Consider the following 26,893-nt stretch of genomic DNA (forward strand, 5'->3'; position numbering starts at 1 on the left):
AAAAAAAACCAGTAATTTTCATGCTTTTGCTGGGGGGATTTCTATTCAAGACAAATACCATAAGCATTTCCTGGTACACAGACATTACTGTTACAAAAAAGAGGCAAATGATAAACCATTAATCATACTGGATTAATTAAAGCAGATAAATTGTTTCATCACAACTAGGGCATCAGGAAAGGTGCTTCTGAACTCAGTTCTAAGGTATCAGCTGCTTTTTCTTATATAGTAGAGCCAGTGCAACTGGCATTTCAATTGCCATGAGAACAGATAGAGAATCATCTGGACAGTGTATTTGCCATATATTTCAGCCAGTTGGCAAAGCTATCTTTTTTTTTTGTGTTGCTTGTGTACACACACCTACATTAACATGCTGAACAAACTTATTGTTGAGTGCTCAAATATGGACCTACCACCCTTTAGTTACAGAGTTACCCTGGAATAAAAATAGAATACAGGGAAAGACCAATATTACTGTTGACATAAAGAAAAAAGTCCTCTGAAATGAAAGCCTGCATTCCTCAGACAGCAAGCACAGGTTCTTTCTTGCCCTCTGTAAACTATCTGCATTAATTTTCCTTTTTCATATGAGCATTCATGACATATTGGTCTCTCCCCACTTAAAGAAAAATTAAAAAATCAAGATCTACCATAAATGTGGATCAAGTGCCATGTATAACAGAAGCCTGTGAGGTTTCATGCAGTTATTCAAACACAATATTTTTATCTTCATTCAGAATTCACCAAATGCATTAAAGGCAGCACAGACACATACCCCAGCTCTCTGGCAGCAGATGGTACAGTTTAAAGCAAGGAAAAATAATCTTGGTATTTCCCATGCCATCATTCGAGTCAAGAGCCTGCACACCACCTATGAAGTTTGTGTATGCTAGGAAAAGCTCAATTTTTGGCACACCAAAGATTTTCAAATGAGAAATGTGTAAATAGCGAGGAGGTTATGAGATTCTGCAACAGCAGTGGTTAATATCAGCATGCCAGTCGATTGCAAAAAGGCTGTGGGTTGTTTCACTTACGTATTGTGGAAAATGCATGCCATTCTGTATTTCCCAGGGAGAACAATTACATAATGCAATAACACTGGATTAGAAGCAAATACTTACACAACAGAATATACACAGATAGCATTTTAGTTCACAAATACATTAAATGTTTACTCCAACACATTCTTGTAATTCAAGTCATTCACTGAGACAACACACCTGTGATACTGTCATTGTTATTAGGTTTGACACTGGTTTGCATAGTCCATTTATTTGGTATATGCCTTTTTTACCACAGATTTTCAAAAGCATATTTATTTAGCAAGCAGCAGCAACTCCACAATAAATGGACCAGCAGAGGAAAACAAAGCTTTTTTTCCCCCCCTCATTATTTCTTTTTCAAGTTTTTTATGTTTATAGAACAGTTTCACAGGAAGTGTCTCAACAGTACCTCAATAATAAAAGCTGTTAAATGTAATGACCTATCACAAGATGTAGATATAAGACATGAGTTATTAAACAGATTCAAGCACACAGGTAAACTCAAACCACCAGTCATTAAAGCAGGTAAGTAGTTACAATTTCTTCAATATCTACACACCCTCCAGTAAGATCCACAAACATATTTCTCCCTAAATAAATGTAGTGAGTTGACAGGTGACATCTGGTAGGGAAGAGGTGGTGGAGCCAGGGAGACAAGTTCTATCTTTCCAAATCCACAATGCTGCATTACTACACAGCAGATTCAACCTTCCCCAGTCAGAGCCAGATGCAATAAATCCTTGGGGGCAGTTTGTTACCAGTTCTGTCCATGTACAGTTCTCCAAGTCATTGGTGAAAGGGTGAGTAGGATTCACATGTAAAAATGTTCTGTGAACATTGTGAAAACTACTTCTGTAAAGTCTTAACATGTAATTAAAGCCCACCTTCCTACACTGCTACCCCAAAATCCTTGCCAATATTATCTGTTAAAATAGACATGAACTTGCTCATCAAAACTGACATGGATTAAAAGCAACTGCACACACTGGGGCAGGAAAGCAGTAGTTATGTACATTAAGAAAGCTGTAGCCTCAGACACCTCTGCAAGTATCAGTGGCACCAGTTCCCACCCCCGGGGCAGGCCAAGTTACAACGTAATGATGCATCACCTGTAAGTGCACCCAAAGGGCACTTTCACACTTCTGCTTTTCTAGACTGCAAAGTGCCTCCTCACTCCTTGGAATTCAGAGTTTTATGTCATGAACTCAGAGAATGGTTTGGGTTGCAAAGTACTTTGATGATCACCTAGTTTCAACCAGGTGAAACCAGGTGGGCAGGGATACCTTCCACTAGACCAGGTTTGCTCAAAGGCCCATCCATCCTGGCCTTGAACACTTCCAGGAATTGGGGCATCCACAGCTTCTCTGGGAAACCTGTGCCAGTGCCTCACCACCCTCACAGCAAAGAATTTCTTCCTAGTATCTAATCTAAAGCTGACATCTGTCAGTTCAAAGCCACTGCCCCTTGTCCTGTCTACATGCACTTGAAAAGTCCCATGAGTGAAACCCAGTGGCCCCTGCCACACCATGTGAGAGGCTGCTCAAACACTACTGAAGTTTGTGCTAAACCTTCACATCACATCACAAACTATTTACTAGAATCACATAGCCAAGAAAAACAAATCCCAGCAGTACACACCTCCAACTGACCATTTCTTCAGTTTTCTATTACCCTTTTACTGCAGCTACAGGCCATTTTCAAATTCATCCATTACACATCACCCTGCAGATCAAAATTGCAGGGAACTCGCTATTCTAAAATAAGCGTTTGCTTACCAACGTTGGAGCATTCCATGCAGTTGTAGGTGCAATCTTGGGTTGCCAGTTGGAACCACCTGTTAGTTTCTTTTCACCTGGCTGAGTCCAGTTTACATCACTTCAAATAAATTTTAAAAAAACTGTTAGAAAATATTGGACTTTCTTATAAGACTTCCTCAGGTAAACACCATTTCCACTTGGGAATGAGGCTTCTTTTATTAATGAAGCTCATTTAGCAAAGGAGTCGATAAAAAGTTTTGTGACCATGTTCTGGCTTGGAAAAGTAAGAAGATGTTCAGCAGGAGCCCCCTCAGCATCTCAGTCAAGTTGCCCAGAATAGGTAAGTTAGTGTATCTGACTTTGGTCAAGACATTTGAGTTAGATTTCAAGACAGAATATTAGGATTTCGGAATGATTTCAGAGTTGGCACAGATAGTCCCAATAAGCTTGAAATTTCCCAATCCCATTTCTCAACTTTGCTGCTAGAGCAGATGTCCGCTACCCTTGAACACACACACCCTGCTTCAAAATTCATTTGTCTAAAGGTCAGCCTCAAGACCGAGGTTGCAGTTTCACAATCTTTAATACTGCTCTGCTCACACTCAGATCACACCAAGTATTTAATGAGTGCTATGACTACCTGCAAAAACTACAAAGAAACATTTTGATGAACTAATTTTTTTAATATACCTAAAGTCTGAAAGCACTTAGAGACAGGACACCTTGCCTGCTGCTATCACTGTCACTACCACTCAGTCTACAGTCACCTTCCAACAGCTCTCAACAATTCATTACACCTTGTACAAGAAGTACAATCCCACTCATGCTCTAAAGGCTAACATTATGTTGTTATGCACAGGTTTCAACATGTACACTCATGAAAATTTACTATAATGAAAATCCAAATGCTCAACTTCTGATTAAGCATACTCACTTTTTAGTAGTTCCATTTCCAATGCCCAAATCTGTCACAAGGGAGAAGAAGAGACTACTGAAATTCTGTTTGTTTAAAAGAAATCAGTAAGTATTTACAAGTTAGCAGTTCCATACTTACTGCCTACAAGGTTGGCTAAAGATGAATCCAGATCATCTGACACTAATTTATTAGGCGGTACTTTGGCAACTGGAAGACTCTGGTTTTGAGAGGCCACTGTTGGTTTTAGGAGACCACCTAGTTCATCAAAGCCTTGGAATGAGAAACATAAGTGATTTGAATCACAGGCCTCCCACAAATGTCATGGCATTCAATTAAACAGAAAGCAAGACCAACACAATGGCTAAAATACAAAATTTAACCTGGTGATGTTACTCTATACAAGAAGGACAAAACTTATTATTCCTCTTGATAAAAAAGATATTTACTATGGAAATAAGATTTCACTTCAGTGGCTTAACCTATGTGACAATTTTACATGGAATGGATTCATAGTAACAGTAAAGCAGTCAAAACATAAAACAAAGAAAAAAATACATAAAGTGTTCCAATCTTACAAAAAAATGTACTTGCTTTTAGCAAATCACTGGCTTACAAAAAAAACCTGATGTCAAGTCTAATGACAAAAGATCAGAAAATATCTACTTTCCCGATGCTCAAAAGAACAAAAAAAATCCAAATTAACAGTGTATTAACTGATCATTTTCTGAAGCAATTGTAATGTCAAAAGAGGAGGCAAGGAAGTGCCAAAAACCAGGTTGCAAATACATAAAATGAAATGCAATTTTACCTCTTCCAACCACTCTACAGACTTAATTTCATCTGACAGCATATAAAAATGAAGGCTGTTCACTGTGCGAAGTTTTAATTTACAAAATATTTAAGTGAGGGAAGTCAGTATAAACATTTCAGCAGAGTGTAGAAATAGTCTGTAATGAAAAATTATTTGATTGACCTTTTAAAAACAGCTTACTTTTCTTCATCTGAAACTCTGTCTCAGTAGTGTAAATAAATACAGATTAAGAGATTTATACCTCAAGAATAAAATAAATTGAGGGACACACGTCATTTATTTTAGCAAGTGTCTTACCACCAGAATCTGGGACAACATTAGAAGATTTGTTTCCAAACACAGACTCAAAGTCAACATTAAGGCCAGCTGATGGCTGTGGTTGAGCAACAGGAGATGGCGTGAACCCTGTGGGGGGAAAAAAGAAAGAAATTGTATGTTTTTATACAGCATTTCCCACAAATCCACCTTTATGCAAGACAAGCCAAATAAATATTTCAGCACTGCAGAAAGACTAGGAATACCTCAAAAGTCCAGATTACACCCTGACACCGAGCAGTTTATTTGGTCTTTATTTGAAGTTACTCCTCCAAAGAAAGATTTTGTCTCAAAAACTGGACAGACAGGCCATAAAAGACACTCCCCCGCAACTGCTTAATCTCTGGATTAATTATTGACACCTTCCTTATTCTTTTACCATACGCTTATAATAAAACTACTGAGGAAAAGTCACCATGCTTCTCCAGGAAAAGAAGCTGGCTAGTGTGGAATCAGTTTCAAGATGACCTGACTGAAAATTATTCCTTCCATGCTTTATATTAACACAGCAGTTCTCTTAGATACAATTGGAGTAAGATCCAAACCATCCCAAAGTGCTTGAACTAGTAATGCCTTTAATTAGACACTCTTAATACTAATATTTTTCATAGCCCTTAGTTATTTTTTGACACACATTTTGCAGTTGACCATGTTTTGCAGTCAAATTTATAGAAATTATGGCAAGATATGGGGAGGTACAGCCACATTTCAACTCCTAGTGCTGTCTAAACTTACTCCATTTGTCTCCCATGTATCTGTAGTGTTCTACAAATACACAATTATTTTTCAACACTGAAAATTCATTGCAGTATGAAGCATTGCAGATGATGTTCAGCAGCATTAAGTTGATAGTTCAGTAATACAGAAGGTCATAGCCATTTGTTTGTAGCATTTTTTTAGTGTTATACATGATCACACACAAGCATGTGCATCACCTCAGTGTTCAGGCAATAACAGAAGTAATTACTGCTTTATATGAAAAGCACCAAAAAACCCCCTAACAATGCCACCTTGAAAACTAGCTCTTCTGGTTTCTAACAAAAAATATGATGACATGGAAAAATGAAAGGATCACAACTACTTCAGCAGTAAAACACTGCAGTGAGTAGAAATAACTGACAAAGAACACTTTTGGATTTTGTTTCACTTGAGGGGACAGCACCTCATTTCAATCTTACTGTTTTTCTGAAATAAGTCACATTTCACCTAAAAAAAATAGTAACTATGGGATGTTATTCTCGAACATAAACTTCACAGAAAAAAACCCCAAATTTGGATTACCTGTTCCTTTTTGTTTTAAAGGAACATAAGACTCCTAACTCCATCACTAAAATTTAGACAATGTAGTTTTCATTAAAAACAAATCAAAGTAAACTGCATATAGCAAAACATGGGAAGCAGTAATGTGGGAAAAGGGAGAGTAAATAATCAACAAACCAAAATGAGTATCTTTATGACATGTATACCATCAAGTTGTAACAAGCCATTTCAGAGACTCTGAACTGCAGATAGGAATTCCTTTGATGGGATGTCCTGCAACTCTTAAAACCGTGCCTGTACCAATAGAAAACTTGACTTACAATAGCTCATATTTTGCTTTAGCAAACAGCCTCAACTGAAACAAGCTGAGTTTCCTGATCTCACGTTTTAGAAGTTTCAAGTTTTATGAAACCAAGAAGATGAGACCATCTCCAGGACAAAACAATACACAGGACTCCTCTGAATCAGCCTCTGAGAAAGACCAAATCCTACTCTTGGTATCAACCACCAACTCAGGGCATTTTGTTTAACAGGTATTTTGAAAGGTGCGAAGGTCAATATTTTAATGGAGCTTCTTTGAGTGTCAAGACTTGACAGAAACTAACAATCCTGCTTTTTGAATATGGAACAAAGGGAACAGAATCATTTTTAGTATTTAACCTTTTGTTAAATGGCTCTGATTTTTATGCAAAGACACTAAACCAAAATGTGACTTTATGGGGCTTTTAAGAACTAAGCCTTCCACAAACCATTTACTGAAGATATTCCTAAGCCTTGCATTGCAGCAATATTAACACACCCTGTTCAACCTGGTTTGGACAGCCCACAGTCTCTCTAGCAACTATCAGGACAGTGTTCCAGAATCAGCACCAGTATGGGGTTACTATGCAGACATGACACAGCTGTACAAATGATTAGCCAGTACTTTAATGCAGCAGAGACCTCTTTCTCCTGTTCTGTTGCAAAGCTTAACACTAGTTTAGTGCACTGTTTAAGAGTAATATATCAACAAAATTGCCACAAGCAGCACGAACATCCCAATCCCTTTATCTTAAAAACAGTGAGGTAGAGCAAGATGAGAAGATACTTATAAACATGCATGTCTTTTGCATGGTATGTAGCACAAGAGATCCTGAAATGGGGAGATACTCATTTCATGTTTAGACTAAATAAGCCTTAGTTTGGCACGAACTGAAAAAATACATACCATTCGTGACCACACACCTGGCACAAGCACATGAATAGTAGGAGCCACTACAACAAGGCACTTCTGTAGTCAGTAACATGCCTACTACTTCTAGGCACACAACACATTCAAACTTCAGTGTGTGTGGTAAGGCTGTATCCCGTTACCTACCTCCAAATAGACCAGCTACAGAAGAAGGCTCATTGCGGAAATGAGAAGCATTAGGGTAAGCTTGAGGACCACAAAAAGAATCTGATAAGGAGTATCACACAAGAGAGAAAGCCAGGAAAGGAGAAGAGGGAGAGTTACAGAAAGAGAACCAAGATATTTGCCAAGATATTTATCTGCTATTCAAAACTTTCATTTCACATCAGTCTATAAATCCACATATAGTCTAATAACATAGAACCAATGGAATGAAATCAATACACATCAGACAGACGGTAAGAAACAAGTTTACACAATCTCTAACACAAAAGGGGAAAGCATGGTTTCAGAGGAACAATTATATTAGGATGAAAACTTTTTTTTCCAATCAAATGCCATTTTTTACACCCTTGGAGAAAATGAGTGTAAAAGCTTCAAGGCATTTTTCTTATACCTGAAGTATATTCATATTTGGTTGCCACAAAGGGATTTAGTTGAGTAAATGGATTGTAATGATCTAAAGAACCAGAAAGAGTTATTTTAAATCCACATTCACGTTATTGTAGCACCTTGATCGTGCTACAGCTAAAACTGAATCTACATTTCCCACATCAATCTGTCAGGAGGCCACCCTTTGGTTCCAGATATATTCTTAGAGCATGAGACACTGGAAGGGAATGCAATGTATCAATGCCATCCATTTCCAGTGACTTCAGAGCTGTCATGTGATAAATAAATAAAGACCAGCAAGGAGAACAAAAACCCACCAGGGTCCTTGTTCACAGCCCTGCAAGTGCTGCAACTTTTTGTGTGACTGCAGAACAAGTTATACAGAGGAAACTAATTTGACTAAATAACCATCCTACTAAAACAACCAGCTGTATTTCAAATAATCATTCTACATTTACATGAACCATAAAAATTTCATTGGAAGCATGGAAAAGAGATTATCACACAGCAGTACCAACTCAAAAGTATTTTATATATATTTAAAGATATATTTATCTTCCTTTCTTTGTATTCCCATTAAAGACGGGCTAGGAAACTAGTTAGGTAAGATGACAAAATACAGGTAATATGAATATCTTTAAAGAGATCATCCCTTTTGTTTTACCTCTATTAACAAGTATCAGAGGTATAAAAAAACCCACTTTGTTCTAAGAGTCTGTACTTTTCTTTGATCAGTGCTAGTGGGGTTCAAACAGCATAAATACAGCCTGTGGTGTACAACTGTCTTTAAACTTAGCTTTGTTTAACAGAACTGACATGTAATTAATTGATTTTTTGTCTATGAAAACAATCTTCCTATTGAAAAGTAACCAAATTACAGTGAGCTGCACCAACAAATGTTAGAAGAATTTCTAGTAAGACAGCCATCTGAACCATCTCCAAAGTAAGACGCAAACAGTTTTTAACAGGTGTTATTAGTTTATTGCCCCATTGCTAAACAGTCTGAGTAGATTATGCTTCAATATTTTTCAGCTTTCTTAATGACAACATGACTGGGGCAAAAGCAGCAGCATTTTCTTCTCAGACATATGCAACGTTTTACCTTAAAATTCCCAAAGTGCAAGAGACTTTGTAAAACTGCACTCAAGCAACTGCTCTAACTGTAACTATGTTTCTTTACATCAGGTTAGAATCCCATCTAGGCAGCCAAGAAAGGATTTTAACACCATTTTCATGGTACAGCTACTAAATCAAATTCTAACAGCACAAAACCAGCCTCAAATGACCAGCTTTTAGTTTCTGAAAGGCCCCAAAAATATATTTTAGAAACTAAAATAATGTTAAATTTTTTAGGAAATAGGAAATTAGTTTAAAATGGTACTTTACCAACAAACATTTCATGTGTGGGTGTCCTACTGGTGAAAGTAGATACATCAGAAGACACAGACAGATGAGCAGCATCGTTAGTTTTTGTAAGGAAAGGATTTAGGTTTGGAATGGCATCATCAACATTATCAACAGTAGCAGAAAAAGGATCTGTTCAATTCCAGAGAGCAAGAGAAAGAAGAAAAGGGAGACTGATTTAGTTTTCTCCTCACATCTCCTAACTTGGGATGACCTAGCTAATTATTTCATTTTCAAGTTGTCCAGAATTACCTGCTCTCTACTCAAGAAAAATACTGCAGATACTAGCTACTAATTTCTTTTTTTTTTTAATTAACAACACCATCTTATAAACTGTGCTTCTTCCCGAGTGTGTTTTAGACAAAGTAACTATATTATTCCTCTTTAAACACAATCACTTTTTGTTTCTCACAGTCATGTCCTGACATTTACAACAAAGTCCCTGGAGCAGAGGCTGCCTGTCAGCACTACAGAATCCCAGGTACTATGAGAGGATTCAATGCAATAGCATCCCCAAGACAACTTTAAAAACCTGAACAAAACCAACTGAGCTGAACTTCTCCTTCTCCAAACTGTGTTTATGGATTTTTCTGTTACTGAGCATCATGAAATTTTCAAGAGCTATGATTATACCAAGGTAGCATACAGGACATAAGCACTTTCCCTGCTACTTGGGGCATCAGGAACAAAGCAGCTTGTTGTGCATATGCTGTTACCTGCAAGCAAGCAAAAGACTGCTCTGCTTTTACAGACAACAGACAGTAAGCCATGATGAGGAGAAGGTTCTTTACTAAATAACTGTCAGACTTTATTGGGAGGAAGGAAACACAGATCTATATGAGTGACTTCCTAAGGCACATAGGAGTTTCAAGGTTTCCCAAGGATGGATGCAATTGCCAAGCTCATGTACTCCTGTAATTCAGAATCTAACAGATAAACTGGATAGAGAAGGCAGCTACAATACTTGTTGACTGAAGGAGCTGTGGTTTAGCTGCCTGGTTTCAGAGCCCATGAACCCTTGATGGAAAATTCAAGAGCACTAGGTAGATCAGCAAGGGTTACATCTAGTCCTCCTTATCATGGTGCCTCGAATTGCAACTTACTCTTCTAGACAAAGTCACTACAGAGAAATTTCTGAAGAACAATTATAGGAAAGATGTCTTACATACTTCAGGTCCTGGCTTCTCTTTTTTCTTTTTAACCTGTCTGGTTTATGCATTTATCCACAACTCTTGTGAACACGATTGTGCTGCACACAGCACCTTCAAAGTGTAAATTACTTTCTCTCCCTGAATCTGACCTCCTGATTCTTAGCTGTAAGTCTATATTGTGCTCAGTTGTACAAAAGTCCTAATGAAAACAAAATTTTAAAAATATAACTGCATTATTCTTTGCAGGTTTAATGCATGCTTTGATTTGCTGCTCAAGATATGTCATCAGGTAAGACCTGACTTTTCCCCCAAATTGCTTGGCTGTGTCGCAAGAATGAGTGAAATACCTTAAAAGACCTTTTTCTAAATCGTTCAGTCAGCAAAACGACAGTGTCCAACACTGAATAAAAGATAAGCAGAACAAGCTGGTATAATATTTGTAATATATAACAGGAATACAAATTATGTGTCGTCTTATGTATGTTTTATATAGTGGACATGCCAATCAGCCAGTCGCCTAAACCTGAGTTCTTGCTTTCAGCTACTCCTTAAAACTGCTTTCTGCTTTGAATGTCTTTTTAAAAGATGTAGAACAAATAGATCTGACAATAAATTGGGGCACATTATCCTTTCATCAGTTCTTCCTTGCTCTTTCTGTTGCTGCTTCACATTCTGCCGATTTTATTGGTTCTCTTTATATATATTATGTAAGTGGAAAAAATTCAAACAGATGTGTCAAAATGTTCATTTCCACACTGACACATTTGTTTTGATTCTGAAGTTTAGGTACAAACTGATAGATGGCAAATATACCAGAGACAGCTGGAATGGTCTCCAAAGAACCCCAATAAATAAAAAGTGCAGATAAAACAATATGGAAGAAGCTAAGAAGCACAGTAAGTTTTTAGTCTGAGTCTACTGTCCTCTAAAATTATTTTACACATGCGCTCATCCAGAAAATTACCACAGACTACTTTCTATTCTCAATTCACAAGGTTGTATATGGAACTTCCTGTGTGTTGACTAATAAGACAATATAATTCAACTTTAGATTATCAAGATTTGCACAGAAATGTAATCCACTGTCAGATTCTCTGCTTGGCTGCCTCATTCTAACTCTAGCCAGCATGTCCAATCTTGTCCAAGTCTCAGAACTTGCCAATGCTAGTAACAAAAGTAACTGAAAATTAATTGGGTTTGGGTAATTTATATTCTTACATATTCAAGTTTTAAAAATTGATGTCAATCCTGACAGCAACACCTCAATGTTTCTAAAGTCCAATTCCATCCTTGAATACACATGGCATCTATTTGTGTCAATGGAATCACGCTGTACCTGCATGCTATCATTAGGCATTAATGATTTAGGTGCATTTACAAGAGTAGCTTGAATTTTGCAAATTTCTACCTTTAAGTTATCCAACTAGAAGTATTTTGCCTGGAAAAACAGTGACAAAGGATTTTCAGTGGCATCTCTTACAGTCTGAAATAGGTAAACTAAAAACATACAATCACAGAACCCATTCCCCAGGAGTTTAACCTTGTAAGCTTTAACATTTTTGGGAGCACAAAACTAAAGGCAGCAACCCAAATACAATGCTTTTGTAACCATTTATTGGTCTATTACACACCTAAGAGCTTCTGCATAAAATTTTTAACAGTGACTGATTTTAGCTGATTTGATACTCTTCTCAAAGTCACCATATACACCAAATACAAACATCATCATGTCAGAAAATTACCTAAGGGAAGGATGCTGCGCAGTGGTTAGAGCACAGGACTGGAAATAGTTCAGGTTCCATTCTTGGCTCTGCCACTGACTTGCCGTATGACTTCAGACAAGTCAGTTAATTGCTCAGATTTCCCCATCTGTAAAATGTGGAAAGCACTTCTTATCTACCTCACCTGTGTGAAGTGAGTGTTCATGTCTGTAAGCTGAAAGGCTGGGATTTTTCTGATGAAAAGTAACACAAAAAATGGTGATCCCAGAATTTTAGCCTAAAATTTTAGCAGACAATCCAAAATCTTCACAGTTAATTAAGTCTAAGTATTTAGAAATGTGTCAATAGTAAGCAAATATATCAACAACTATTACTGAAGACTCACACCATGAGCAACACAACATTGAACAAACACAGACCTTCAGGCTCAACTTTCAGGTTAATAAAGAAATGCTAAATTGTGATGTGACCTTTGAGAGGAAGATAGTTCCCCTTTTATCTCTCACCAATGAAGCAAACAAGACAAGCTGAAACAGAAGGTATTTTGCAGAAAACAATCAAGATGAGCCAAACCATTTTTCTCCATTTCTAAACTCTATGCTTATTATAGTGCTGAAATTTGTATGCCTAACTCCATACACTCCTCACTGCATTCTCCAGAAATGCTTTGCTCAGCAAAGCCAAAGAACAAGTAAACTACTCTTATCTATTTTAGGAGCTGCCACATGTATTAGTAGTGCCTTTGTCACTCAAAATTGTGTTATTTCCCTACAAACAAATGTGAAAAGGTACACAAAACAAAGTACACAGCAAAAAGTAAATAGGAAAATGGAATACATACACAACTTATTATGAAGATACATTAAGTAGCTGGAAAGATTTTAAGAAGAGCTATAGCTCATAAATAGGGAAGTAAAAATTTAGAACAGGGTTGTTCTGATGTCTACAAAACTTCCTGAAGCAGCAATTCCCAATTTTTCGCATCATAAAAGAAAGCATTTTTGCAAGCATCTAATTTAGAAAAACACAATCTGGAAATAGCCACATAGTTCAGGAGTTTAGTATTTTATTAAGTGTCATTTATATAGAAAAGTAAAAAAACCACCACAACCTCCCCCCGCCATTATAAAGCTTTTTAATCCTCCACCAGTATAACCAACACTGTAAGCAGGCAATATGTTACTGTATCTGAATTGTTCTGGAACACTGAAAAGCAGCCAAGAACTTTGAGTAAACATTGAAATGCTTTAGCATTCAAACCAATCTTGAAGGAAAATTCATTTCTAGAACTCTCTTGCTTGATCCCTTGGTTTGAGGACTTGATTGTACCAATAAGATCATCTCGCAACTCACTCAGTCCATCCTAGAAACTGGGCAGAATGAAAATTTGGGTGTTCTGGAGTAGACTTCAGAGAGAAGAATATAAATTTTAATCTCTTCACTTAAGAGGTCCAACCACAGCTTTTTACTAATTTGCTGTTACAGTTAAATGAAATATAGCAGAGAATTTGTAAAGAGAAGCCTTATTATTATTTCAATAACTAACTCCAGCTTTTCTTTCTATGCATAGTTGTCACAAGTGCCTCCTTTCAGGCCTCATCCAAGTTCTGCATTATCATCACCAGCAAATTTGATTTAACATTAGACAAAATTTAGAATATGTATTAAAACAATTCTGCATTCAAGTTCCTGTGTTTGCAGCACAGTCTACCTCATAGACATCTTCACTGAACTGACTTCTAAACAGTGAAGTTTCTGCACCTGGCTACATGACTCTTGAAGACAGCAGTTATGAGGCTAACAGAGCTGGTCAACAATTAAAGTAACTTTGCTAATAAAAAGATATATCAAAATAATTTACAATCACCACACACTGCTACATTATTTTAATCTATACAGAGATTTTACTTTTTCTGATCCCTTTATTCACTTGTAATGTCTTAGTAGGGTCTCTCTCTTTAAGGAAGAAATACCCCCAGACTAGGGGAGACATGTACAGGAACATGGCCATAGCAATTAGAACCTTAATCCAACTCAGAATTCTTACCTCCCCAGGTACTTCCTACTTGTGGAGCAGCAGATATAGGATGTACAGACGGATGAAAAGTTGGCTGCAAATCAAGCAGATCATTTGGCAGCTTTGAGGTGCTACAAAGAGAAATTAATACAACTGTTTGAACTACATCACAGTTTCCAATATAGGCAAATGTTAGTGACTGTCAACAGTAACAAAACTTTGTTACAAAATGGTTATTGCAAAAGGGATAGAACTGATCCAAAATTGGAAGGGCTGGTGAACTCCGTATTTTCAGTTCTGTAAAAAAGTGTTAATTTAGCAAGATAAGTTGCATGTTATGTCAAGGGACTTTTGTCAAAGCTGTCCAGAACAAAAAGACAGGTGTCCTCACAGTCCAATACCAGGACTAGGACAGTATGTTCAGAAATCTTCAGAAACTTTTAAAGTCACCTCATGAAAACTCTATAATACAACAAAAACAGATGGACAAAATGAACTTTGATGGGCTGCACCACAAAAATGTTACATTTAAATTCCACAACTCTCATCTTTCCACTATAATCACTGCTGAGAAACTGCCTTACAACTATGAGCTATTAAAGAACTTTGGAGAAAGCAAATGTAAGAGGCCTTGAAACACTTGATCACACATCAGGCATGTGAATGAAAACATATTTAAATGCACATTTTAGACCATTCAAAACCAAACTGAGACCTTATAACATCACATGGAAATTAAGAGTGTAGGCTTATATACGACTGCTGGATTAATTTAAGGAGTCAAACAAGAACAGTAAAATTCATTCTCTTGCAGAGAGTTCATTTCACACTTTAAATAAGTCTTGGGGAAAAAGAAAAAAAAGGCTACTGTGTTCTCCCAGAATCTTTCAGGACATGAAATGAACCAAAATTTGCACATATGGCTCCTATGATGGATAGAAGCTGAGTCCCTGTGACATCCAAACATCTCTCTAAATGAGACCAGCACAAGAGTTTAATGGCTAGTAGTGACATCCTAGATGTCTGTATATTTTCTTGCTCACCCAATCACTTCTATAATTCACAGTTTTCAGTATTGCTTGGTTCATTTCAGCAGTGATTACAATCACATTTTGCCACTACTGCTCCCATTAAAAAGCAGCATGGTCTGGCACTGCCCTATAATGCGAATAGCTGAACAAAGATAATTTTCAAAGTAAAGCTTGTCCAAGATAATGACAGGGATTAACCAGACACATTGCATCTAATAGCAAGCCACTGAACTTCTGACCAAGCATACCCCCTTCATGACAGCTCCTGCTGTAAAGTCTGTCCTTTGCTCATAGCAGTCATTCTGCCAGCAAGTAAATTTAAACATGAAGAAAAACTAGTGTGTGGGGTTTTTTACAAGGAAACACTCTTGTCCTCACTATGCAGCATTTCTGTCTGTTTGAAGAAGCTTTATCACATGTTTCTATGTTTCAGACCTCTTAAGAAGCATGATCAGATATTCAAGTTCAAAGCACACACCCATTTCAAGTTTTCTGGCCTCTAAAAAGCAATTTTAAACAAAATCTTTTTACAAGGAAGTCTTTCAGTTACTAACACTGACAGATCTCTAGCTTCTTATATGTGACTCAGCTGTTTACCCCATATTTGGTGTCAAGTAATTTCCTACAACTTTCTAATGGGAAAAGAAAGCTGTCAAAAGAGTAATTGATTCTTACGTGAGCTCTAACAGAACTAAGCAATCCTTTAGGTTTAGGATCACACTCAAAGAGAGCCAATTCCTTCTGTACTGATAAAAGCACTGTACCTTCTGCTGCTGCTTAATTTGACAGGTATTTTACAGAATGAAGATCACACACTTGCTCCTACCAACAGCTCCTGTTAGTCAAAGATCAGGATTAGCATGCAGTGAGTACTCTTGCACTTTCTTTGCAGGTACTTGAAGAGATGTTTCAGATATAACACAAGACTGCAAAACCTGCTTCTCATTTCAAACCCTGTTTCAGGCTTTTCTTTTTCAGAAAATCTACCCCAAGTATTTGCCACTCAATTTTTAAAGATCTAGAAACGAGTTCTCTTTATGACCTCTCAAACAGAATTTTTGTTTGACTTTTCTCAAATTTACTTGTAATGTTCCTTGGGGACAAAGCATGTGTGTTTTACAGTTCCAACAGTCTGGCTTACTGACTAAGAACAGCTAAAAGGGCTGTCAGCAGTCAGTTCATACCAGAAACTTCTACAAACAGATGATGAGAACACGGTTTTATGTTATTTATTGCAATAGGCTATTTTCCCATCAGCTTCACTATCATTTCTTATCACATTGCTAATGTACTCTACACCCAACCAATCTTGTGCAGTAAAATTGTGATTCTCTGTGGCAGAAATTTAGAGGAAACCCTTGCTGCAGCATGTCTCCCAGTGGAGGATTCAGCATACCTGTTAGAGGAGCTAGGGGTAGAAAAAATATCAATGGCTGGTGTAGTCATGATGCTTCCTGCTGCAGTTGACACAGGAGAAGCTGCCGTGGTTAAAGAGGTATGAGGTTTCTTTGCAAGTTCTTTTAGACGTTGCTCCTGTGGGGAAAGTGAGTTGGCATAAGACATCTAAACATTTGTGTGTATGACATTGGAGGTAAATAAAGCAGAATTAAAGAATTATTTATTTGACACACTAGTGTTAGCCACTTGTAATTACAAGAGTCAGTGGCGCCACAAATACTTCAGAAACTATTTTAACAAACCCTCCACAAGGTGTATCATCTAAGTACACACAATTCTATTTCAAGCACTTTGCCAACAGTACATGTTCAGCATTAGTAACTCTGTTTTTCCCTTTGCTCCTTTAAGAATCCTAATAAGCTATCAACAAGAACAAAGGAAAAGCATTTTCAATTAAAAAGTCTGTATGCCTACCTTTAAAGCTTTTAAGCGAGCCTGTTCTTCCTCTAACGCAGCTTGTTTTTCCCTTTCATCCACTTTTGTAAGGGACAGGCCAGTGCTTGCAAGGGAAGAGACTGCATTGGAAAGGGTGGTAGCCCTAAAGTAATTGGACAGGAGAAAAGCTGGCTGTTAACAGATGACACGTGATAGGAGCTTCTAAAAAACACTTTGCTTGTATCCACCCAGTCTCCTTCTGAGCTCTCTATATCATTGGCTATATCTTACACTGTACAATTGAAAAGTTTAACTAAGATACACCATATGACATGTAAAACAAAAAATGCTCAGAAATCATGATGTCTACTCTACTGGCTTTTGGATTTTCTACCTGAAATGCTTCCCCTCCAAAGTGCATCACAAATTCACGTTTGAAGCCTTTGCTCTTTTCCTGTTTGCCTAAAATGGGATTATTTGTAGGCACACAGCAATCTCCAATCATCTAGGCTCTGTTTCAAATTGTTGTTAATTTAACAGGTTTAGTGAACAAACTATCAATGCTTCTAATATATCCCAAAGGAAAATTGTAATTTACCATCATGTTTAAGAGTATGCAAAAAGATTTAAAACAAATACTTAACTTTTAAGAGAGTAATCTTACAAAAGAAAGCAAATATTCTAAAAAGTAGTACCCTAATAGTTGCTACTGTAAAGAACCTATAAAATAATACTGCCTTATTTTTTGAACATGCAACAAAGAAATGCTATTTAATTTTACAAGTCTTATCCCCAATATTATGCTTTGTTAAATTTAAACAACAAAATTTTTCATGTAGAGGACTTCTCTAATATTGCCTGTTGTGTTTTGGAAAGCACTCACAATCATTTAATGCCTTTTATCATATGCATTACGGCTTTAACTCTCAATTACTTTCAAAATTCATACTTAATGTAAGGACTTCTGGAAGCATTTCCTTGCTTTTGACAAAACAGGGATTAAAGCTGAGATGTAAAAGTCTAAGGAGATGTATTTATTCATGTTGCATACCTTACAGAAGTCTAATTATTAACATAAAATGAACATTTGCAGGCAGTACATGAAAGAAACGTAGCTCCTCTTCAGAAGTTCAGGATCAAATGCTAAAAGCATAAGTAGGGATGTTAGAGGGGGCCCTTGCAGGTCCTTAAGATTCTAGTTCTGTTGACCTGAAAGAAGCTGTTTGAAGTACTTAGCAAAAGATATGACAACTTGCTAATCCATCATTGCTCAGACAATGTCTTTAAGAAAGCCTCCTCAAATCCTAACTTACAATAAAATTGAAAAAAACCTGATTTAACACTCTATTTGACAATTGTCCAAAAGGACAAGGATATAAGCACCTGCTTGCAGCTGTGGAATCTTTGATTTTCTTCCCCTCTAGAGAAGCTAAATGTTGTTCCAAAGCATCAAGAAGGCTACTTGGTGCCTGCAGAGAGAGACATTGGGAAATACATTTGAAGAAACCAATATTTAAAATATTTTCAGAGAATGCAGCTGTAGGGCAACAGGTACAATAGCTCAGAATACTTCTACCCCCCTCTTGGCATTCTGTATGTGTTTAATGACTTGAAGTATAAGGTGATATATTCTCCTGACTACATTATTCCATCACAATGATTCGTCAGCAAGGACTGAAAGATGTCAAGAAATGTTAAAATTAACAGCTAGGAAACAGCAAGCAGACAATCAGAAGCAGTCAGTATTTAAAGAGGCACTTGGAAGGAAATTGTACCTAAAGTCATTTCTCTGTGCATGCTCTGCAAGCCTTCACATTAATTTCAATAGGCATATAGCCAAAAGCAAGGCTGCTAAAAACCACAGCGCCGTAGTATCATGTAAGAGTCTCATTATGTGACCTCACAGACAAAAACTGTGTCTTCAAGCATGATGGAAATAAGGTTATCTTAAAACTCAGTTAGAGAATGACAGAAATTATACATAATATTTTACAACAGGATCACTAAATATAAAAGCCAGGCTCTGACAGAGCTTGGATTTAATCACAAACTCAGAGAAAACCTGGTGACAATGTATACAAGAATGCATAAGTGAACCTTATAATGGCAGGTTTTTCTGGTTATGCAACCCCAAAACCACAGACATGCACTGGCAAACAAATCGGTTTATCTACCTGTGAGAGATCTGGTATGTCTCCTCTGTCAATTCCAACTTGCTGTAATAAAACAAATGAGTTTTAGAACCTGTTTGCTTTTGTTGAAGGCAGAGATGCTTATAAAGTAAACAACATTAAGATGAAGTAATGCAAAAAGCTCAAACCTGTTCAATATATATTTTAGATCTCCAGAGTCTGTACTCTGTAATGGTTGATTGTAATAAATTCTTGTTAAATGTACACACATTGAAGTAGGTGTGTTACACAGAGATTTTAGCAGATAGAACATTAAAAAAAAGAGATTAAGGACCCAGTATTTCAGAAACTGAAGAAGTTCGCCTATCTCATCATTTATGTGGCAACGCTCAGACCCACTGAAACGGAGGATATATTTGATGAAACAAAGCACTTTTAAAATTTTGTAAAGAAACATTTTCTAAAATGCAGATGAAACTTAGATGTTTGCAGCAGGACATACAGTGTTAAAATAGAAAGATCAATACTCTCAACTTCAATTGATGGTGTTATCAGCTGACGACAGTATCTCTGGCAGAGACACTGTCAGGACAGACAGCAAGCCAAGCTTTAAAATTTATTTTTTTGTTAAGAGAGAGATGAATACCAAGGAAATAAAAACAAGAAGAGGAGCACACCTCAACTGAGGGATTCCATAATATTAGGACATTAATTTAGCAGTGCTCTAGAAACAAGAAGGCAACAGACTAAACATATTTTTTTTAAAAACCCACAAACTAAACATTTTGCAAGGTAATTGCTTTCCCCTCTATGAGCACACCTACAGCAAGAAATCTTGAAGAAATCACATGTTCATCTGTTTGTCTCAGTTTCTTATTTGTGAAGCTGTTATTTCATCTAAAACTTCTGGTAGAATTGTGAGCTTCAAACTAGAATACAGCTAAAATCATAGAAAGCAGATCACCATGAAGTTCCTTTATTCGTTTAAAGCAAGGCTATTCTTCAAAGAAAGCTCACAAGTATTATATAACCAAAGAAATTTTAAAATGCACATTAATACACTCTCAAGTCAAAGATAAACCAATAAGCACTCCACAGTCTTTCAATACAGACTTCAAATGAACTAATCACCAGGGTAGAGATTAACAAGATGACCCTTTGAGACAATAGAAATTAAGCAGGAAGGAAGAAGCATCTGTTTTATGATAAAATAAGCACTCTACAAGCTGTTTCAAATAAAGAGCAAAGCTGACTGACTTAAGTTTACCTCTGCAACTTTAAGGAACTCTGAGATCCGTGTCATTCTAGTGAGGAACTTCTTATATATATCAAGGCCTTCTTTGCATTGGTTCTTTTTCATATCAAAGTATTTTTCTAGAAACAGTGAGAATATTTGCATTAAATAAGAAATCAAAATTTGCAAAGATAATGCAAAGTAAAAGAATATAAACCAAGACAAACAGAAAATACCTGCAGATCTGTTATTATGATAACTGCAGAAGTCACTATGCCTAACTTGCACTAAATGACAAAAGCCCTGTCAAATGTGAGCTATTGATTCCATGCATGCAATTATACCTCACCTTGCAGGTACTAGATACCACAAAAGCATAACCACCTTGAAGATGAAAATCAAGTTTAAGAATAGGTCACCCAAAGAAATGTAAATTCATCTTCTTGGGAAGAAGAAGAAACAAAAAAAAGAGGCAGCTTTACAATCTGGCAGCCAAATATCTACACAATTCCAGTGGCCAGATATCAGGCAAGATTTTGATCTTCTGACAAACTGATGCCTCTTACTATGGTCTGGTGCAGTGAAGTACAACTGATTAGAAAACACCAGTCCTGAAAGCAAGAGGGTCCCACTCCTCTTTTGAAAAGCCCTTTCAAGGCCTGTTTCTTTTATTAAGCTTCACTCAAAACAAAAGTGAAAGCAACTGCATGTTACTTGCTTACCAAGGGAAAGGAAGCTGACAGGGGCTTCAGACTGGAAGACTGACTAACTTTAGATTGTCCCTTACTGACTTATTTTGGATTTTACTTTTCATTTTGCAAGCACTGGGTAATGACAGCAATCAGGTAGCTTCATCCAATCACAGAATACAACAAAATCAAGCAAGTCAACAGATTACTTTCATCTTAATTCTCTTTTAAATTTAGTCTCCCCTTCATCTTCAGTACATGCAAGTGAAAGGACCTTAACCCTGAATTTGTAATTCTCCTTAAAACACAAGCTATGCCCTAGGAACATAAGACAACCAATCATGGAAACAAAGCAGCATTGAAGTTTCCATAGCCAAGCAATCACTGATGTTGAGACTGCAGATTTGTAACTGACCACAACTGATTCCTTTACTACGAAACACAAACTGATCCTGTTTCTTAAGAAAAACCCCAACGAACATTAATATTATAATTCAGGTTTCCCATGCAGTTCAGTAAGACGAAAAAAAACCCAAAAAAACCACAAACCAAAAACCAACGCACACAAAAACCCCCAACAAAGCAGTGCAAGAAAAAAAAGTAGGTGAATAAAATCTTGGATGGGCTTTACTTTCAGATTTTACGTATCCCTGTGTGCAAAGCAATGTCAAATGCAACTGCACAGTCAAACATTGGAAATAACAGTAACATTTTGATGTTTTACAGTAAGACTGTTTCAGTTTCTCAAGAGAGCAGCTTTTGTGCATCATTCACTGAGTTCCCCTCCCAGAGCTGAGCATTGCAGAAAGCAGTTGTATTTACCCAAGAGGTTAATAATCCCTTCGTTATATGCCGCAAACAGTCTAATGGCATCTTTGAAGAGGAGCATGAAGGCAGCATTAATTACACCATTTGTAAGTTCATTGCTATTAACCTAGGAAGATCAGAGAAAAAGTTAATTGAATTGGACTGATCTCTTACTGGAAAACTTCTAGTTAAACTCCAGCATGTTATCTCAAGACATGCTTTCCGATCATCTCACTGGCTATTAGCAGAAAGTAACACCAAACCAAATCAACAGTTTCTCTCAACACAGAATAAAATCAAATCATTTTGGCAGACATTTTTGTTAACCAATGCTAATGTTAACTAACACAACTAGAAGACAGAGGGCAGAAATGATCAGCTTTTCAACAAACAAGCAATTCTTACATAAGGTACACAATAAAAACACAGTAATTTAGGACAACGTATTCTCTCCAGTGAGCATTGTATTTCTTTTTTCTGATTTCTTGGGGGTATACCAATGAACAAAATTATTTGTGCTCTTTAAGCTGTGCAGATAACATGGAACCAAGTGCAAGATCTTGACCTATTTTACAATCTTAGGCATGTTTGTACAACAAGTTGACAGTATGTTAGATATGTACATGCTGCTAAAACTTACATTAAAGTCAAGAAGTGCATCCATTTGATTTTGTATAATTGGTACAGTTTTTAAGAGTTTTTCTGTGCTCATTGTTCTCATCACTCCATCAGCCCTGTTGTGAGAAAAAAATCAAAAAAAATTTTTCACGTGAGTTTTGAAGGCAATTTTTAGTAAGAAACAACAGAATATATATATCAGGTCATCAGAGAAACCATTTAAGTCTTTGCCATACCAAGCAAGCCTTGTGGTGTTCAGGAATGGTGTCTAGCCAACATAACCATAACAACTGCAGTGCGGAAAGACAACAACTTATTTGGTCAAAATACGAATCCAAGATGAACTTTGACTCAGAGAAAATGAAACTGATAGTGTTTAGAAATATAGGAGAGCTACAATGCATCAGATAACAACAAAAAAAAGCTCTAAAGGTTATTTTTGAAGCAATTTTTAATATATTATTTTTCCAATCACCTAACTATTATTTTGTGTCAGTTTGCATTCTTTTCAACTTAAAGAGGTAAGAAGGAATAAAAAAAATGCAGCAGTATGTTTATCAAGCTTTTTCAGAAAGATTCTAGAGACTACATGAAATTTCCTTTTAATGGTTGACTACCAGTATTTGATTGTTTATTAATTGTTCAGACTGAATAGACTAGGATTGGCTCCACGTTTGAAAAAACCCATCAAACGAATACCAAAAAAATCCAAGAAAAGCAGCAACTGAGGAAGAGACTAAATCCCCTCAGTGAAATGAAACAACTGCTTTCTGTAAAACAAATCAGACAGCCTTGCAAGTTCATCAGCATGCACACAGCAAACCAAATGTTTCCTGCAAGCGCAAATCTCATAATGCATCTTCACAGAAAAGTTTGCGGCTGTTCTCGAGGCTGGAAAGCAGTGGGGAGCGTGCTGCTTCCACCTCTCTACTTGTGCTGTATCCTTACTCCTAACAGCAAACAATAACTGCAAGAAATTTAGTGGGGCACAGCATAGGAGCAAGGGCCCCAAGAAAAATCGAGGTGTGGAAAAGCCAGACTGCTGCCATCAGAACTGTTATTCCTATTGGCTCACAGAAGGACCTCCAGAAACATGGTGCAGGCTAAATAATTCCCCTCTTTAGGCCTAAAACACCTGATAAAACAATTGTGTATCTCTCTATAGCAGCTGCAGCCACCTTACCGCACACAAATTTTAGGTGTGGAAAATGCTGTTTTGTGCTGTTGGCAATCCAAGCAACTCTAAAGGCAGAAAGAGTAAAAGGAGCCCAAGCATCCTCCTTTTACTTTACCATCACACTTCAAACCAAAATGGACTCCAGCGTTAGCAAGGAGGCAGAAGGCATTTGCACAGTGTTCTGAGGCCCAACCCAACAGTGTACTGAGGCCTTTACATCATTAATGCAAGATATCATGAGACAGCCCATTACTACAGTTAATTTATTCAACAGTATTAAATTCAGATTTCTGTGGACTAAAAATTAAGTTTTAGTTTCAATAAAAACTAACCTATGTATAGATGATATAGGACATCCAAATATAAAATGAATATTAGGCTTTTAAACTTTAAAAAGCACCATATACAGAGATAATGGACAAAGATGGAAAAACTGTTGACTGTGATTGGTACCTTCTCTCCAGCCTTCCCAAAGATGAGTTCCAGATTAATTCTGTTGTTCACTGTAACATGTAGTTTACCAAACTACTGGTGCTCTATGCTGCATTATTTTACATGTAAACAGGTACCTAGTCTCACAACAACTCATTTCTCTTAAATGAGCACACTTTCCAGGGAAAATTTTAATTCCTGTAGATCAACTCAGGATAGCATCTGCTGCAATGTACTATTAAAAGTACAGATTTACACTACCTTCACAAAGATAGTAAACTTCATACAGATATTTTGTGACAAGAACAGAGAAACACCAGGAAGGACTGCAAGGCATTTCACCTGTCATTTAAACCTTCAAGAGCTACAAGCACAAATAAATTGCACAGTCCTCTATATTGACACACCAGGCAAAGTATACAATCTACTGTGGAAGATTTGTTCAAACTTCTACTTTTTTTATACAGACTTTGATGCATACCATCTTTCATGCCTTTATATTAAACTGTTAATGTTTGAAGATAAAAATTACAACAACTGAAGTAAAATATTTTTTGCAATATACATTATTGGGGAGTCAAGCCTTTGTGTGTCATGGGAGATATTCAACAGAGAGAAGGAGTCATTATTGTGTGTATTAAGCCTGAGCCATCATCAGTATTTTTCACTTGAATGACAGGATATATGACAAAGCCTCAAGATCAGTAGAAGAAAATGCAGTCCTTACCCTCTTTTTACTTTTGTGAAGTCAAAAGCCACTTGTCTATAGGAAACTGCCTTTTCATTCAAATACCTGCTATACCGTCTGATAAACGTTGACATGTCATAACCTAAAAAACAAGTTTCAGAGGTTTAGTACCTACCAAATAAAAGAACAAGAATGTTGTTCTAAATAAAGTGCAAAATATTAACACGAGACAGCTCCATTAACTACGCAAAATTGTGCAAAAATATAATCTGAAAATAACTGTGTACGTCATTGTATTCACCATGTAAATCAAACAGACAACACCACAAATATCCAGACAACCTCAACTATGTAAAAGTTTACACTTCACTTCCTAAGGAAATTACTTCCAAAAGCCAAACAAAGTAATTTTTATGCAAGTCCTCTTATACTACAATAGAAATCACTATCAAAAAAATTAAATGATGCATTCACAAAGGCGTTCAAATCAGCTCTGCAACACATTGTCTCATTTGCAACTGAACAGAAAAAAAAGGCTTTGATGGAAACACTACAATATGACAAATTTTTCTCTGTTAAGACAGCAATGATAGGAAATATTTTGATAACTGTCAATCTAGAGGTATAGACTAAGAAAAAATCTGTTCATAGTCTATGTTGAGACCATAGAAGTTAAAACTCAATAAAATGACACAATTTGGTAGAGCCTTGGTTTTCACTGAGAAGGTTTCTGTCCCCAGGCAACCACTTTGGCTGCCTGTTCTAGAACACTTGTGGCAAAGATAAGAAGTATATAAGAAGCAGTAAAGAAAGTAAGGAACCACCTTAGGAGAAAAAACAATGACAGCTACATGTATGGTCAGATGGAAGTTTATTTCAGTTGAAAAATCTGAACCAGAGAAACACTTATTTGCCCACTGAATTAGTCCCAAAGATAAATGGAATGGGCTTTGATCAATTTTCCAAAAAGGTAATTTTGATTGTTTTTAGACAGTTCTTGTCTCACTGACATGATGTATGTACATATGATGCATTTTAAAAAAATTAAGTTACTAATCAAAATTGCCTCATTTGGAGAGGTCTATCTCTATAGAATTAAGAGGAATACTGAGATCTGTATCACTAAGGAAGTCAGTAGCCTTTAAGTAAGCTTGTTAGAAAAGATGCAACATGTTCCTCCAGCAGACAGCTCCTGCCACACCATTATGGCATTTTATTTAAGAAATGCAGCCTGGGGTAAAATGGACAGAAAAGTCACTTCCTAAATGGCAAGGTTCTTTAGAGTAACCAAGTTGTCTTTGCTGTTGTCCAGCACATTACTAACTTTTAATGAAACAAAGACACCTTACCTTGCAATCCACTTTTGTCTAGGAAATTGCTCAAGTTAAACAATGTATTTCTGGAAGCCAGATACTGGATAAAACGCTAGATGAAAGAAAAAACCGAATACTTTTACTGGGTTACCAAGGAGAAGGAATAGAGGTAACAGTACTAGAAACTTCATCCAGGTTAAGAAATTCAGCTTTCATGCCTTAAGACTGACTTCAAATCTGGAAACTACTACAAAAACTTAGCTGAACTACTGAAGTAAGCCAGTTCTTTTTTTCTAGGTATAAATCTGTGAACAAATCCAAGTTGTATTTTGTATGAAGGCCTCGTTTAGTCAGAGTCTATTTTAAGCCATAATATGGAGCTCTGAACTTCTGAAAAAAATCCCTTCAAATACATTCTCATTTTACATGCTCACAGTTGTTTCACTGACTTCAATTTTGTAACAACTGATTTAATTCTACCAATTAGACAAGCCATCTTTGCACAGCATACACTTGTAATGGTACTTAGCTTAAATATGAAAATGAGGTGATATAAATGTTACTTTGCTTATAAATCAAATATCAAATATAACAATCCATATAAATCATTAACACTGCATCACAAGACTTCTAACTATACATAATTACAAATTATATTTCACAAGGTGAATGATGCTATTTTCATCTTTAAGACACATTTCAGATCATTGACACAATCTAATAGGAAAAGAAAATTTGTACAGAGCTGCTACAAAAATAAA

The 26,893-nt window shown here is 36.6% G+C and overlaps 1 protein-coding gene across 5 annotated transcripts in view; it reads right to left on the reverse strand.

Moving 5' to 3' along the window:
• Positions 1-26,893, reverse strand: part of PICALM (phosphatidylinositol binding clathrin assembly protein) — a 66,457-nt gene that overhangs the window by 11,818 nt on the left and 27,746 nt on the right. For 2 of the 5 annotated variants that reach the window (XM_069016177.1, XM_069016194.1), the window contains exons 3-17: positions 26,169-26,244; positions 24,859-24,961; positions 22,545-22,638; positions 21,920-22,031; positions 20,442-20,548; positions 19,217-19,258; positions 18,426-18,511; positions 17,082-17,205; positions 16,606-16,742; positions 14,209-14,309; positions 4,825-4,932; positions 3,855-3,986; positions 3,735-3,765; positions 2,819-2,918; positions 1,035-1,058 (exon numbers count right to left, since the gene is read on the reverse strand). In XM_069016177.1, the coding sequence (XP_068872278.1) occupies positions 1,035-1,058; positions 2,819-2,918; positions 3,735-3,765; positions 3,855-3,986; positions 4,825-4,932; positions 14,209-14,309; positions 16,606-16,742; positions 17,082-17,205; positions 18,426-18,511; positions 19,217-19,258; positions 20,442-20,548; positions 21,920-22,031; positions 22,545-22,638; positions 24,859-24,961; positions 26,169-26,244 (1,377 nt within the window). Of the gene's footprint in view, positions 1-1,034; positions 1,059-2,818; positions 2,919-3,734; positions 3,766-3,854; positions 3,987-4,824; positions 4,933-7,459; positions 7,541-9,271; positions 9,422-13,307; positions 13,532-14,208; positions 14,310-16,605; positions 16,743-17,081; positions 17,206-18,425; positions 18,512-19,216; positions 19,259-20,441; positions 20,549-21,919; positions 22,032-22,544; positions 22,639-24,858; positions 24,962-26,168; positions 26,245-26,893 lie in introns of those variants that run through there. The other 3 variants (XM_069016212.1, XM_069016186.1, XM_069016204.1) reach the window with 3 other exon arrangements.

Source organism: Aphelocoma coerulescens, chromosome 1 (assembly GCF_041296385.1).
Source record: "Aphelocoma coerulescens isolate FSJ_1873_10779 chromosome 1, UR_Acoe_1.0, whole genome shotgun sequence".
Classification (NCBI taxonomy): Eukaryota; Metazoa; Chordata; class Aves; order Passeriformes; family Corvidae; genus Aphelocoma; species Aphelocoma coerulescens.